The sequence below is a fragment of the Coenobita brevimanus genome, chromosome 29 (genome assembly GCF_032717465.1).
Source record: "Coenobita brevimanus isolate Jiangsu-jjx chromosome 29, ASM3271746v2, whole genome shotgun sequence".
In the NCBI taxonomy this organism is placed as follows: domain Eukaryota; kingdom Metazoa; phylum Arthropoda; class Malacostraca; order Decapoda; family Coenobitidae; genus Coenobita; species Coenobita brevimanus.
Window position 1 is genome coordinate 42,018,013 of NC_136982.1, and position 14,334 is coordinate 42,032,346.

At 40.3% G+C, this 14,334-nt stretch overlaps 1 protein-coding gene across 1 annotated transcript in view; it reads left to right on the forward strand.

Moving 5' to 3' along the window:
* The first annotated feature begins 1,509 nt into the window (after positions 1–1,509).
* The window catches only part of LOC145395061 (uncharacterized), a 28,271-nt gene continuing 15,446 nt past the window's right edge, over positions 1,510–14,334 (forward strand). The window contains exons 1-5 of the mRNA XM_080268816.1: positions 1,510–1,540; positions 4,418–4,469; positions 7,692–7,780; positions 8,627–8,837; positions 11,714–11,988. Of these exons, the coding sequence (XP_080124942.1) occupies positions 4,446–4,469; positions 7,692–7,780; positions 8,627–8,837; positions 11,714–11,988 (599 nt within the window). The 5' untranslated portion in view covers positions 1,510–1,540; positions 4,418–4,445. The remainder of the gene's footprint in view (positions 1,541–4,417; positions 4,470–7,691; positions 7,781–8,626; positions 8,838–11,713; positions 11,989–14,334) is intronic.

A 14,334-nucleotide genomic window follows, 5' to 3' on the forward strand; every position in this document is an offset into this window, starting at 1 on the left:
GTAAGGATCTATATTTAAAGAATGGTTGAAGTTCATTGATCATATAATGCTGCTCATGGGAAGGTGAGGCTAGTTACCCTTGCTTTAATTGTCAGGACTAAGTGACCTAACCATGGGTTCCTATACTTTTGATGGGGCAAAAAAAGGGATGGGTGATGATGCAGGAAGAGGAGGAAGAGGCTGAACTATTCAGATAATATTACCAGTTGTTGCAATCCAAGGCTCCTATCACTAAGAACTTCATGGACTGCATGTCAAAGTCACCCTTCCATAGTCCACCATCCACTTTTCAGGAGACAGGGAGGGAACTGAGGGACATATGTATAACCAGTAGCTCCACGACATGGTCATATTGGTGCTACTGCCTGAAGGTGTCCTTCTCCAGCACCAGATGCAAGTAACAGCGTTCCATAAAGTTGCTTGCCAAAAGGGTATGATCTTATGTAGAACTACTCCAAGTAGTGGGTATACTTGAAATATTCACATTATGAGAAATATATATGGAGGATGAAGAGTAAGAAATGGAGTAGAAGAGAAGGGTGATAATGATGATACCAAGATGAGATGGAGGGATGGGGTAAGGGGAGGGAGGTTGGATTGAACAACTAGACTATTCGTTCGTGGCCCTGGTGGTAAACTTTTTTTTTTTTTTTTTTTTTTTTTTTTTTACGTGTCCGACTCTGGGCAAAGGCTTCAGGGCCTGTTTCTTGGGGGCAGTGACCTATCCCAAGGCCCAGTAGTCCTCCTACTCCTCCACATGTCACCACTTCGGCGCTAACACCCACCGTCCATATTGAATACATGCTAGGGCTGTCTCATACAGGACAGGTGTATTGGTATTAGCGGGGGTATTTTTACGACATGGCGGCGGGTCATCAGGTAGATCAGGAAAGTCTGCTTTTTACATGAAATTCAAATCCTTAAACTGTTCCCTACCCCAGCCGGGATTCGAACCTGGGTCCATTAGGACTGCAGGACTCAGCTCTGCATCCACCAGTGTCTGCATCTCGAAAGGGAAAAGCATGACGTAAAACTTCATCTCCATATAAATACCATCCTTGGAGGCAATTTTGTTTTCAACTTACGCGTTTTCTTATGTATATCTCTTACATAAATTTTCCTTCTCTTGCCTCTTCTCAATATTTCGTTACTATGTTGGATTGAACCATTCATCCCTGTTTCCCGTTATTCCTCCTCATCCACCACTTGCATTCCATTTATTGACATAATCTTATCAGAGAGTGTACGATATAAGCTACATTCATCCCTTATCACGCTTAATCCTAAACCTTTGCCAAAGTTAAATATCTTATTACGTCACACCAACTTCAGGGTTTATCTTGGAGAATTGTTGTAATTTTAATTAACAAGTTCATTATATTGTGTGGACAGTGATCGCGTATAGATTGCGATTTAATATACAGTGTCGACTCAGAATGATGTGGCTTTCAAAATTATTGTCGTATCAAGTATGTGCAAGTGACAGTACATGCGTGAAGATCAGTGTTGGCTGACTTGTGGAGACGACCTAGATATTTTGGTATAGTATAACTTGCCCCTTCATTAGTTATATACGTAGAGATAATGGTTAATGCTGGATATTGTGACGAATCATGATGTGGGAAAGGCTACAAAGCCTAAATTATTTAAAGGTAGAGTTAAATATCGACCTTGGGTATGGTACTTTTTCTTTGAGTACTCTTTGACCCCACCTAAACTCAGTGAAATTGGGGTGACAGTAGCCAGATTAATTTTTAATATATAACAGCGACTTAGCCTTAACTTGAAGCTAATATGAGAGTTATTGGGCATTTTTTTTTTTTTTTTTATGAACTCGACATCCAAGTTGGCCTTTTTTTATGGATTTACATTTACCTTATAATTGTTTGCCATTTTGCTTATATTTTCCATGTCTGCCAGATTGTTGAAAGAAAAATCATTACACCATGATACCTATATTCCCATATCACCATAATGAGTCTAGAAGTTTTTTAACTTGACAGGCTGAAACCCCATTGACGGTAACTATCCCACCAGAAAGATTATTCAGCATTAGCCACAATTTGGGGTAGATGGTGGTGACCATCATCCACTCACTTGACGTAGTGCTGCCTACTTCTTCCTTCACCTATATCATTCTTTATCTGTGTTTACCTTCTTCTCTTCCTATTTCTCCTATCCTTCCTGTCACTTTATATTACTATTCCATTTTCAGGTGGCTTTATATTGAGTGAAAAGCCTAATGGTTTACTGTAAGCCAGGAAACCACGTACAGTGCTGGGTGGTAACGATATAGCCAACTCCTATGTGTTCCATACATGTCAGCAGGTGGGTTGGTGGAGAATTAGTGCCCCTCCCTGTAAAACAACTACCGGTAACTCAGAGACAAACGGCCACCCCTTACTGTATTATGGTGTGTGGCTATAGATAGATAGATTAGCCAAAATGAAATACCAGTACGTTAAAGTGTTTTATATTAACTGAATGTAACCTGACAACTGCAGCTTTAGGTTTCCTGGTCTACCCCTCCATGTTCAAAAAAATGGGAAAAAATTTTTTCCAAAAATTATTTTTGAGTGTATGAAATGAAAGTGCATGGAAAAGTGTAGGAAAAACAAATATGAGTTCATTATTTGCCTTAGGTCATCCATGGTGAAGTAATGAGGATATATGGGAGAAACATGTAATGCACCCGTTTCAAAAAAAGCTTGCTCGTTATGATGTACGTCACAGCCACAAGTTTTCCATCATATAAATACATCGCAGCTATCGGGTTAAAAGTAATTAAGTTACGTCAGTACTGCCAAAGTTTTTGAACAGTCATCCCCTTTGTTGTTTTAATGTGTACTGGCAGACTAAATTTGGAGGGCATTCTTCTCTGTGACTTTTAATGCAAGTGTGTCTTTTAGTATTTTGTTAATATGGAGTGGAGGATTCTCCAGTTTATAACTGTCTGTTTTTGCAGGTACATTAAAGATAGATTTACTTACAGTAGGGTAGGCCATGTGGAGAGGATGGAGAGTGAGAGCCTAGCAAGGAGAGGATATGTAAGTGAGGTGGAGGGGGGAAGAGGGAGGGGGAGGCTGGGAATGAGATGGAGGGATGGAGTGGAGAGGTCCAGGATATAAGAGAGGGGGGTGTGAGTTGGGAGCAAGGGAGTGAAATGGTATTGGACAGGACGACATGGAGGTAATTCGTTTGTGGCCATCCTCTATGGGATTGAGGCATCTGGCAATAGATAGATAGGTTTGCTGTATATATAAAAGATGAGAACATTTATCTATAAGAACTATATAGGCTATTGTATTGAAAGGCAGAGGCACTTTTTTTTTTCATTACTGACCTGAAGAAGTTATATATTGTAACATCAGTGAAGGACTGCCTGTACATTTTCTTTCTATAGGTTAGTTCTGTTTATTAGTCAGGTCAGACATTGATCTGCTACTGGTACCATGTAATCCAGTACTACCTGTTTCATGGTTTGAATGTTGGCAGTTGAACCGGCATCCCCACTGGCTTTGCCTAGTGAGGAGATGTCAAAAGGTTGATGAGTTTCATAAGCCAGCATCCACCTGTAAGGGTAGTTGGATCTCATTGGTCATTGTTGGCAGTCCACCTAGATAGCCAGGCCTGATGCCTAGGAAACCCACGCTCCTTTCGGTAGGTGATTGGCAAATCCTCCCCTGACTTTGAAGGTTGAGGAAGTGCCAGCACTTTGTTCCTGTCAAAACCGTGACCTCCTTGAGTATTAGGAGGAGAAAAAGGAATCAGTGTCAACTGGTGTTAGGTGACTTACTGAGGATTCTGCCAGGGAATTCCCTGCATGTGCTAGGTGGGCAGGGCTCTCAACCCAGCCTAGTTGAAGGGTCTGTTAAGCTGACATCAGTTATGAAGCCTGTTGCTTAAAGCATACGTGCCCCCACACCTGGATGCATGGGGAGGTGGTAGTTAAGTCAGTCAAGGGGTGGTTTGTCTTCCTAGCTGACTTAAGTTGAATTCCAGGCTGGGGCAGGGAACAGTTTAAGGATTTAAGTTTCAGTAAAGCAGACTTTTCTGATCAAATAATAACCCTCCAAAGTATCATAAGACCCCTGGGAATACCAGTACACTTATGAGACATCCTTAGCATATATGCAGTGTGGACAGTGTATGTTAGACCTGAAATGGTGATGTGTAAGTGAGTGGTATGTGGGAGGGACTGCTGGGCCTCTGGAAACAAGCTGTGAAGCCTATGCCTAGAATTGTATGCTTCAAAAATATATATACATATTATGTAATAAGTAAAACAGTGGTATGTATTTCAAGTTGCCTGTCAAGTGTGCTTACAAAATAGACTACAGTAGAATTACCGAATGGAATTGTTTACTTCAGCATATAACGTCAAGTAAATGATTGTCTTTTTTTTTTTCCCCCCCAGAAGTGTGGGACTCGTGTAACATTTGAAGATGGGGCCGCCAGTATACAATCCAGTAAGTGTTGTGTGTTGTTACTGTACTGTTTACCATGATTCCTTTATATTCCATATTGTAAGATATTTTTGAAGTTAGGAAGATTCCACTCAAATATTACTTGTGTGACTTGACTACTTCACTTCAGTAATGTGTTGCTTGTTTCATTCTTGCTACTTCAGGTAGATAATTTAACGTAGGAAAGGCCTGTCATGGAAGGTGGTACCGAAGGCTGTATCTAATCCCGCTTGTTTGAAAAGTCTTTATGAAGGTGGATCAGGTTGTCTGTTGGTAGGAAGAATAAAATATAAATGCCATCCTCAGTTTTAAAAGATCAGTAGTTAATGGTAGGTGGTGGCAACCATCATCCACTCACTTGATGTAGTGCTGCCTACAGTACTTCTTCCTTAGCCTTTATCATTCTTTTTCTGTGCCTGCCCTCCTCTCTACCTATTTTTTCCATCTTTCCTGTCACTTCTTATTGTTTTTCTTTCCTTTACAGGTGGCTTTACATTGAGTGACAAGCCATATGGTTTCCTGTAAGCCAAGAAACCATTTACAGGGCTGGGTGGTAACCATATAACCAAACCATACGTGCTCCCTACGTGTCAGCAAGTGGGTTGGTGGAGGGTTAGTGCCCCTCCCTGTAAAACAAATAACTCAGAGTCAAATGGCTACCTGTTACGGGATTATGGCGTCTGGCAGTAGATAGATAGATAGACAGTACACTGCCCTAAGGGTCAGGAGTCTGGACAAGAAAACGAGCTTCTTGTATCATTGTACAGATGTGGCAACCCTACAGATCAGCTTATGGTATTAATAGTCACAAAACTGAAAGGGCAACACTGTATACAAGATTACAGTTTCTGGTGGTTGCTGATAGAACAGGTATGAGCATCAGATGTGGTTAGCCTGCATGCCATATTACAGAATGTATTCTGCATTGAGACAAAGATTGATACCAAATAATTAATGTAATCTTTTCACAGTGGACTGGCATGACGTGGAACCTTGCCTCCACTTTGGCAGTTTCTGTTTTATTTACAGTATTTGGTGTAGGAGTGCACTGTAGCAACTTAGCCCCATTCATGTGATGTATGGTACTTTTTATTTTTACGTGCTGCCACTATACAATTTTTTGTTCAAATTCTGGAGGGGTTTCTTTTAGCAAAAGAGTTAATGAAGGATATACTTGGTATCTGACCCCATAGTAAATAAAAGTATCTGCTGGTAGGAAGAAGAATAGAAAAATGTCACTGGAGTGAAGGGATTAATATATTTCCTTGTAATACAGGAAAATGGGAATCTGGAACTGAGACATAATCCTCAAGTAATTCCTGTCTGAAAAGAATTCACAGTCCCTTGACCATAAACTTAATCCCATGAATCCAGCAATGTCCGTATTTGATTTTTTCGTGCCACCTCCAGACAATTTTCTTCATTTATGAGGGAGATCTTTTCTTGTGACTGGATAAATGAAGGCAATATCTAACCCTCTAGTTTGAAAAGTGTCTCCCAGGCAGAATAAAAATGTTTGATGAACACATGAATATTAATAATAAAAATGTCAACAGGTTCAAAGAGTTAAAATGTATTGTAGAGGGGAAGACAGCCATCTTTTCTTTTTTTTCTCCCAGTGATAAATTCTGAATCTGATGAGGAGATGAAGATAAAATGTGTCTATCTTTTCTGTGTTAATACTGACAGCACTCTGTACAGTAGGATATAGTCTCATTATATCTACTTGTTAATGTTCCATGAATGTCCATCTGAATTAGGGGCAGTTTATCCCATTTATGATTTGAGCTCTAGCCTCTTGAATCTCAGTGATGGCCTTTTCAGTTTACCTTTGATGCTACCAGACAGTTTTCTTCATCTTTGGAATCTTTTGTATTAAAGGAGTTTATTAACCATTGGTCACCAGGAATGTATACAGCAACCACAGTACATTTTGGGTGGATATGTGCAGTGCATGGGGGAACTTGCATGTACAATTTGGGATTTTGTCACACATTTTAATGTGTAGAGACTTTTATTCTTTTGTTGCTTATTTCCTGTATCTCAGTGGTAGTATGAGATAAAGCTCTATTATCATATCCATAGCTAAGTCTTGTGTTAATACAGTATTCCATTGTGCAGGCAGACCTCATTTTACAATTGGGATTTGTTAATGGAAAACCAGTCAGATACTGTTCAGTCATCAGTCAGACATATAGCTAACAACGTTGTTGGTGGTAGTAGTACCTGTAGCAGCAGAGCAACTGTGGTCTGTCTGGTCAAGCAGACCCATCAGCCAAAGGCATGCAGTTGCCCCTATTGGCCTATCCTGTGCAGTGATGTTTTTTGTGGCAGACAGCCATATTATTGTGACTGTTAGGTGCTTGGAAGTGTGTAGAGATTTTGTTCCTGGATGGTTACCACATATGTGTGTGTCCACCAAATAACACGGGCACCATTTTAGGTTCCACATCACCCTGTTTCAACCTGTCTTTGGTTAAATGTCCACCACCGAGCATTGTAAATTATTTCCTGGGTTACAGAAAACCATTAGGGTTGTCACTGAGTGTATGGTCACTGAAAGACAGCACTATCATACTGTGCTGTACATTGAGTGAGTGAATGATGGTTGCCCCCACCAACATGGGTTCTGTGGAGATATACGGTACCGGTAGTTCTGGATGTAGTCAGCCACACAACTCAGATATGAAAATAATTTTCCAACTCTGCTAAACTGGTACAGTAGTTATTTTGCATCACTGTACTTCACTTGGTTCTTTATGTCCAATCATATTATTGTTTGACCACTGACATGACACTGACACAAGTGGTAGTGACTGATTTCAAAGACCATCTTCATAGGGATTGTAGGGAGTGTATAAGTGAATATTATCATACGTTGACTGATGAGGCTTTGTAGGGGATGGTAGCTCTTGTGTACTGTAAGTAAATAAAGTAGAGTTGTGTAAGAAAAAATGATGGTCATGTATTAAAGAATGGTGCCAAAATCTTGTGTCTGTTTAAGCAACAAATCACAAGTCAGTCAGTCATAAAATAAGGTTTGCCTGTACATGTTTGTTTCTCTACATTCTTTCCATAGCACATCATTCCCGACACAGTAGTCTAGTGTTAGTCTCATGTTAAAGGTCAGCAGTCAAGATTGAGAGGTGGTAGTTTTAGAGCAAGGGGAAAGTAGACAGGGTATCATGATTAAAAGCGAGGGACACGATAATTTTTTTGTTTTAGGGTGTGCCGTACATGACTCAAATCCCTGGAGGCATCAGCCCTGGAAAGATCATTCACGTCACTGGCACCTTCACTCCCACGGCAAACAGGTAGGAAAGGGCTGGTCTTCATCCTGTCAGTACCGTGACCCATTTTAAATTATGGTATATTCCTGCTAACTCTGGGAGATTTTATTCAAGTTACAATACATACACAAAGACCTAACTTGTACTTGTGTCAAAACCCATGCAGGACCATGATGTACTTTTAATTATGCTGTATTCTTGCCACCACCAGAATATTTTATTCAGCTTACAATAGCTATACAAAGACCTTCCTTGTACTTTCACTCAAGACTTCTGTGTGCTTCTATTGTAGCTGTCATACAATCTGATAAAATATATTTGTGCTCTTTACCTCTCCTCAAATCCAATTGACAACCCAAAACTCTTTGACACTTCTTTTTGTGAGGTGGAAAACATATAGTCAGAGTTCATCTTTCGTAGTACAGTATGTACCATAGCATTCTATTTCTGCATAGGATCCTAGGACAAAATTTCCATTGTTAATAATTTACACCAGTAGATTTAGTCACTTGAGTCATGCTATAGAGTGTTGCTAAGGCTTACTGAATTTTATGCAACCATGACATGGCAACTGAGTTGTGAATATGGGCCATTTCAGTCAGATGAAGGCAAATGGACTATAGTGTGTAATTTCCATATTTACAGCAGTTATCAGCTATGTATAATGCTTGTTATTTTATGTCCAGAATCAGTCATACCTGAATACATGAACAGTGCTATCTGTATACGGTAATATTTCTGACACATATATACTGTACTTTTTAGCCTCATAAAATTCCAGACTGGCTTAATGACTTGTCCAGTTTCTGTCATGTTTGACTACAAGCAAACTACTGTACATTATTCTCATTATGCTCTGTGTATTTTCAGCTTTATCTTAAAACTGCAGTCTGGGCCAACTGGTGATCCAACAGATGAGATAGGTCTTTGCATATATGGCCGTGTGGTGGAGGGTGTGATAGGAAGAAATGCCTTCACTCGGGCAGCTGGCTGGGGACAGGAGGAGTCCACCAGCTCTGTGGCGTTTGCTCGTGGCCAGAACTTTGATGTCACCATACTATGTGACCCAATGGTGTTCAAGGTACTGTACTGTATACATTTTCTAATAAGTATTTAATCTAATATAATATAATGTATACTGAATGCAGTTTCAGGGTGTAATATGGTTCCTTCTAATGAGTGTGTGAGCTAATGCAGTTAAAGATTTACCATAGTGCAAGTTTGTCATGTAGATAGCCGTGGAACTGTAATGGACATTATTTTTGCATTATTTATTGTGGACTTAATACTAAAAAGGGAGAGAAAAATGTGCTAGTAACGAGAACTTGGTATTTAATAAATTCTCATCTGATAAATGTGTCGCCCAGTGCAGTACATTATATTTTCTTTTGATGAACGCTGACACGTGACTAGTTGATGTTCACAGCACAGTTCAGTACACAGGGTGATCTGCAAATAATGCTCTGCTAGCAATTCACTATGACTGTGGTATTGTGTTGTGAGGATGGCTCAGTCTGCTGGTGTGGCAAGTTTGAGGCAGTGGGAGTAGCAAATGAGTAAGTGATGTGAGGTATACTTTGAGAACACTAACTTCAGTAATCTATTCCCACGACACATGAGAAATCACCTGGCAAGTTGGAAGAGGAGCATTATAGATGGACTGCCCTGTACAGTATTTGCTGATGAGTATATAACCACATGACTTCAAAGCTGCTGTTAATCCTTGTCATAAGCTGCTCATTTTGATATTCCTCATGTCCACAGCACAATACAGAAAACTTCTTACAGTAACTAAAATTCCAGTGCTACTTATGAAGCTGATTTGCTTGTTTTCCTGCAGTGTATAGTATATACTAGTTTTAAGGAAAAAAAAAAGGTGTGATGTATTGGAACGAATCCCCTATTTATACTGAGGACCACTTGCACAGAAACTTCTTACAATGAATGTGTGACCTCATGTAGTTCAAGGTACAAATGTCCTCATTTTAAGCTAGTCAAGAATATGCTCCAAAATTTTACAGCATTTTACACACAGTTCATCATATAAATTGGAAGAAGCTGACAACCTTATGGGTAGTAGTGAAACTATAACAGGCAATTTGTAATTTACTGTGGATATCCTTATAAAAAAAAAAAAAAAAAAAAAAAAAAAAAAAAAATGACATATTAAGGACTTGCTGCATAGCATATTTTCTTCTAATGAGTGTCATCTAGGAATGTTCAAGGTGCAGTTCATGGTAAAAGATGGCCTGTTATTTTACTGTTTGCTTCACACTTAAGATATGTCTGTCCTTTTCTTATGTGACACGTCATATCAGTGCCAATAATCTGTTGGCAGAGAAACATACTAGGCCTTTCTCAGCATTGGAATATATCAGCCATCAGAGGAATGCAAAAAGTTTTCCCAGACTGTATTGTTTATATTCTTCATATAAATGTGTAACCTAGTGTATTTACTTCTGATGTGTGTAACACATTGCATTTCAGTGTTCAGCATAAGCTGACTTTTTTATGTTGTCTTTAGCTATTAGTCTTTCCAGCCCAGTGACTTATGTATTTTTTTTCTTGCCATATGGTACTTAGTGTATACTTGCAGCTGAAGAGAAAGTTATTGAACTAGGGAGGTTACACCTAGCCTTCATGAATTTCTTAATTGCCTGAAGGCCATCTGAGCCTAGAAATAGTAGCCAGGAGAGGAATTTGAGAAGTAGAAAAGGTGAAATACAAGACTAAGTTGTGCCCTTGATTGTATACAATACCCTGTACTTGTGTGACATAATTTTGTTCACGCTGTACCCTGCCCTTGACTGGTGGAAAGTCGTAGTCACATCATGCTAAATGAAGTTCTGTAATCTGATGTTAAGCTAATAGTTTGGAGTTGTGCTGCACTTTATTATTAGCAATTTGTGTGAATAGCTGCTGCTATTATTTCAGTTTATAAAAGCTTCAGACTATTATCTTAGCTCCTTCAACGTGAGAACATTTATATATATTTTTTGTCTGTTTTTTTGCCCAGCCCTTGTCAAATTATTTTATCCAGCATGAGAGGGACATCTTGAGCTAAAGAGATGTAATTTTCATTAATCCTTTCACTATGAGAAATCTCATAAGATGACTGAAAGCATCTAAAGATGTCATTGGATTGAAGGGATTAACATTGGTCAAAATTCGTTTATTTAACCTCTTGACAGTGGCTAAGGTGGCAAAAGTGATGCCCCAGGTGTGGCAATCAACCCAAAAGTTACCCATTTTCAGTTCGATAATATTCATATTCATACACTAGAAAAAAAATAATAATAATACATGCACAAGAAAACTAAACTTCTCTACTTAACAATTGGCACTTTTGTGAATGTCTAGGTGCATCTACGTGTCCATAGAGATAAGTGGAAGTAACGTCATTTTTGGTGTTTTTGTGGTCGCTGTAACAAACTAGCCTTGTTTGTGTGAGCAATGCAGTCAGCAGGAAGCAAAACTGACGAACTGGCAACCCCAAGTGTGGACGGATGAATACGCAAAATACTCGCTGCAGAATACAGGGCGCAGCTTTTTAAACAACTGTGGATTTTAAAAGGAACGACACAGTCTGTCAATAGGTTCTTTTAAAAGGAACATCGCAATTAAGGGGTTAATGTTAAGGAACAGTTACATCTTTCTTCCAGCCAGGAGTAGTGGCAGAGGATGGGCAGAATCTCTGGCTAATGAGGTAATATACATTAGAACTGTATAGTTATGCATCTCATTTTTTTTTTTTTTTCCAAGTGCCATTGCACAAGTCCTGCTACCTTCTTCCCCTCCCCCCCTCAACAGTGATGACTTTTATGAATGCGGCCATTGCACTAATCCTGCTACTCTGACATAGCTCCATTCCCCCCTCCCCACTCAGTCTGCCCTCAGCAGTGACCACTCTTTTGAGTTCAATTATCATACTAAAATTTTTTTTTTTTTCCTTCACAGATTGCACTCAACAATGACCACTTCTGTGAGTTCAACCATCGCACAAACCCTGCTACATTGACGTACTTGAATGTGGCCAGCGCCCCCCAGGACCTGCACCTGGCATGTGTATGGGTGGAGGATGGCCCTGCTGCCCCACCACCTGCCTACTCTCAGACTCCACCACTGGCCGGCATGGCCTACGCTCCCAACAACAGCTACGGTCCCCCACCACCATACTCTGGAGGCCCTGGTTATGCCCCGCCATACAACCAGACACCACCACCACCTCAGCAGTATGGTGTAGGTCCCACACCCCCATCTTACTGATCAGGCTCTTGGTGATGGCCTAGCTTTCATTCCTAATACGTTTTTATATGCTGTTTTACCCTTCTGATGTTTCAGCTTTTGAGCTTAACCTTTTATCATAATTATTTCTGCTCTTAAGAGGGTTCTTATCTCAGATTTGCTATTTATTTGGTTTTTATAGCTGTACGGTACTGTAACTTTCTCCATTGAGGAATGGAGTCCATCCAGATCAGTGCTCACCACTGGTGTAAGAATTTGTGTACAGTACTTCAAAAAATTTTACTGATTAGGTTAAATCCTGAAAGTTTTCTATACATCCATCAAAAAATCAGTAGATTATTATATATACTGGAAGTCGTGCCACTTGACTAACCAAAATTAAATTGTCTTTTACCTGCTGCTACTCATATTAGCAAAATACCGTGAATGGATAATGTCTCTGTGTTGGTGTGATTATGTTTGCAGGGGTGCCATCCATAAACAAGTGAAGTTATTCTTGCCTTCAGTTTCACGCCTGGTGGGTCCAAAGTGCAGCTTCAGAATATATATAGATTTTGCATAGGAGGATCAGTTTACCTGAGGCTGCATACCAGAACCATTCCCTGAACAGGTAATTGAATAATTCCCCCTAAAATCAGTCACGAGTCTTGTTTCTATTCTTCCTCTGCTTGTACTCCTGGCTAGAGGGATGTTGTAGGCAGAGTTTCACCCTGAGCAAAGACCTTGTTATTCAGTGTTAAGGTGTGAATTAGAGACTGTTACTCATGCAGTTTAAAAAAGCTTTGAATTACCAGCAGCCTTACCATGCTGTGTAGTGTTAAGGTGTGAATTAGAAGCTTTGCTCAGCAACATAAAGAGTGGTACATGTAGACACTTTTTCTTTTGGAATTTAGAAAAGCATCAAAATGGATGTGGAAAATGTGCAGATTGGCCTGGGAGGAAGGTAGAGTCCCGGAGGATTGGAAATCAGGTATAATTATTCCCTTGTACAAAGGAAAAGGGGAAAAAGAAGTGTGTGGTAATTATAGGGGCATCTGTCTTCTTAGTATAATAGGAAAAGTGTATGGTAGGATACTTTTTGACAGAGTTAGAGAAAGAACAGAGGAATTAGTTGGAAAAGAACAGGAAGGCTTTAGGAAGGGAAGAGGTTGTGTAGATCAGATATTCATTCTTAGATCTTTAGTGGAAAAGTTTCTAGAGAAGGGAAAGAAGTTATATGCGGCTTTCATGGATTTGGAGAAAGCATATGACAGGGTGGATAGACAAGGATTGTGGAAAGTATTAAGAATATATGGAGTAGATGGGAAGTTGTTGAATGCTGTGAAGAGTATGTATGATGGTGCTAAGGCTGCAGTGCGTGTGGATGGTGAACTGAGTGAATTTTTCTCTTTGAAGGTTGGGTTGAAACAGGGACGTCATGTCTCCATGGTTGTTCAGTCTATACATGGATGGGGTAATAAAAGAGGTACGAGGTAGGGTAGTGGATGTTGGAGTGGCCCTGGTGAGAGAGGGTAGTGTTTGGAAACTCCCTGTACTGTTGTTTGCAGATGATACTGTGTTGTTGAGTGAAGACGAAGGAGAGCTGCAAGGCTTGGTGGATGAGTTTGGGAGAGTGTGTAAGAAACGGAATCTAAAGGTGAATGTAGGGAAGAGTAAAGTGATGGTCTTTGAGAGAGGTGAAGTCAGTGAATGTACAGCGAGGTTGGATGGTGAGGAATTGGAAAATGCGAGTACGTTTAAGTACTGTACTTGGGTAGTGTGATGAGTAAGGATGGAGGTTTGGAGGGTGAAGTGTTTGAAAGGGTACAGCAGGGAAGAAAGGTTGCTGGTTCCTTGAAAGCAGTGATAAGAAGCAGGGAAGTGAGCATGGAAGTGAAAAAGTTACTACATGACAGTATTGTGATACCGACTCTAATGTATGGAAGTGAAGCTTGGACGTTGCTGGAAGGACACAAGTTGAGAGTGAGAGCAGTGGAAATGAGTTATTTAAGAAGAGCCTGTGGAGTTACGTGGAGAGACAGGCTGACAAATGAGAATATAAAGGAGCGTTGTGGTGTGGATGTGGATGTGATAGGAAGCGTTAGGAGGAATACACTGAGGTGGTTTGGCCATATGGAGAGGATAGAGGGTGAAAGACTGATGAAGAGAGTGTATGTGAGTGAGGTGGATGGGGGAAGAGGGAGGGGGAGGCTGAGGATGAGATGGAAGGATGGGGTGGAGAGGTATATGAGAGAGGGGGGTGTGAGTTGGGAGTGGGGCAGTGAAATGGCGGGGGACAGGGCGACATGGAGGCGATTTGTTTGTGGCCACCCCGAACAGGTTGAGGCGTCTGG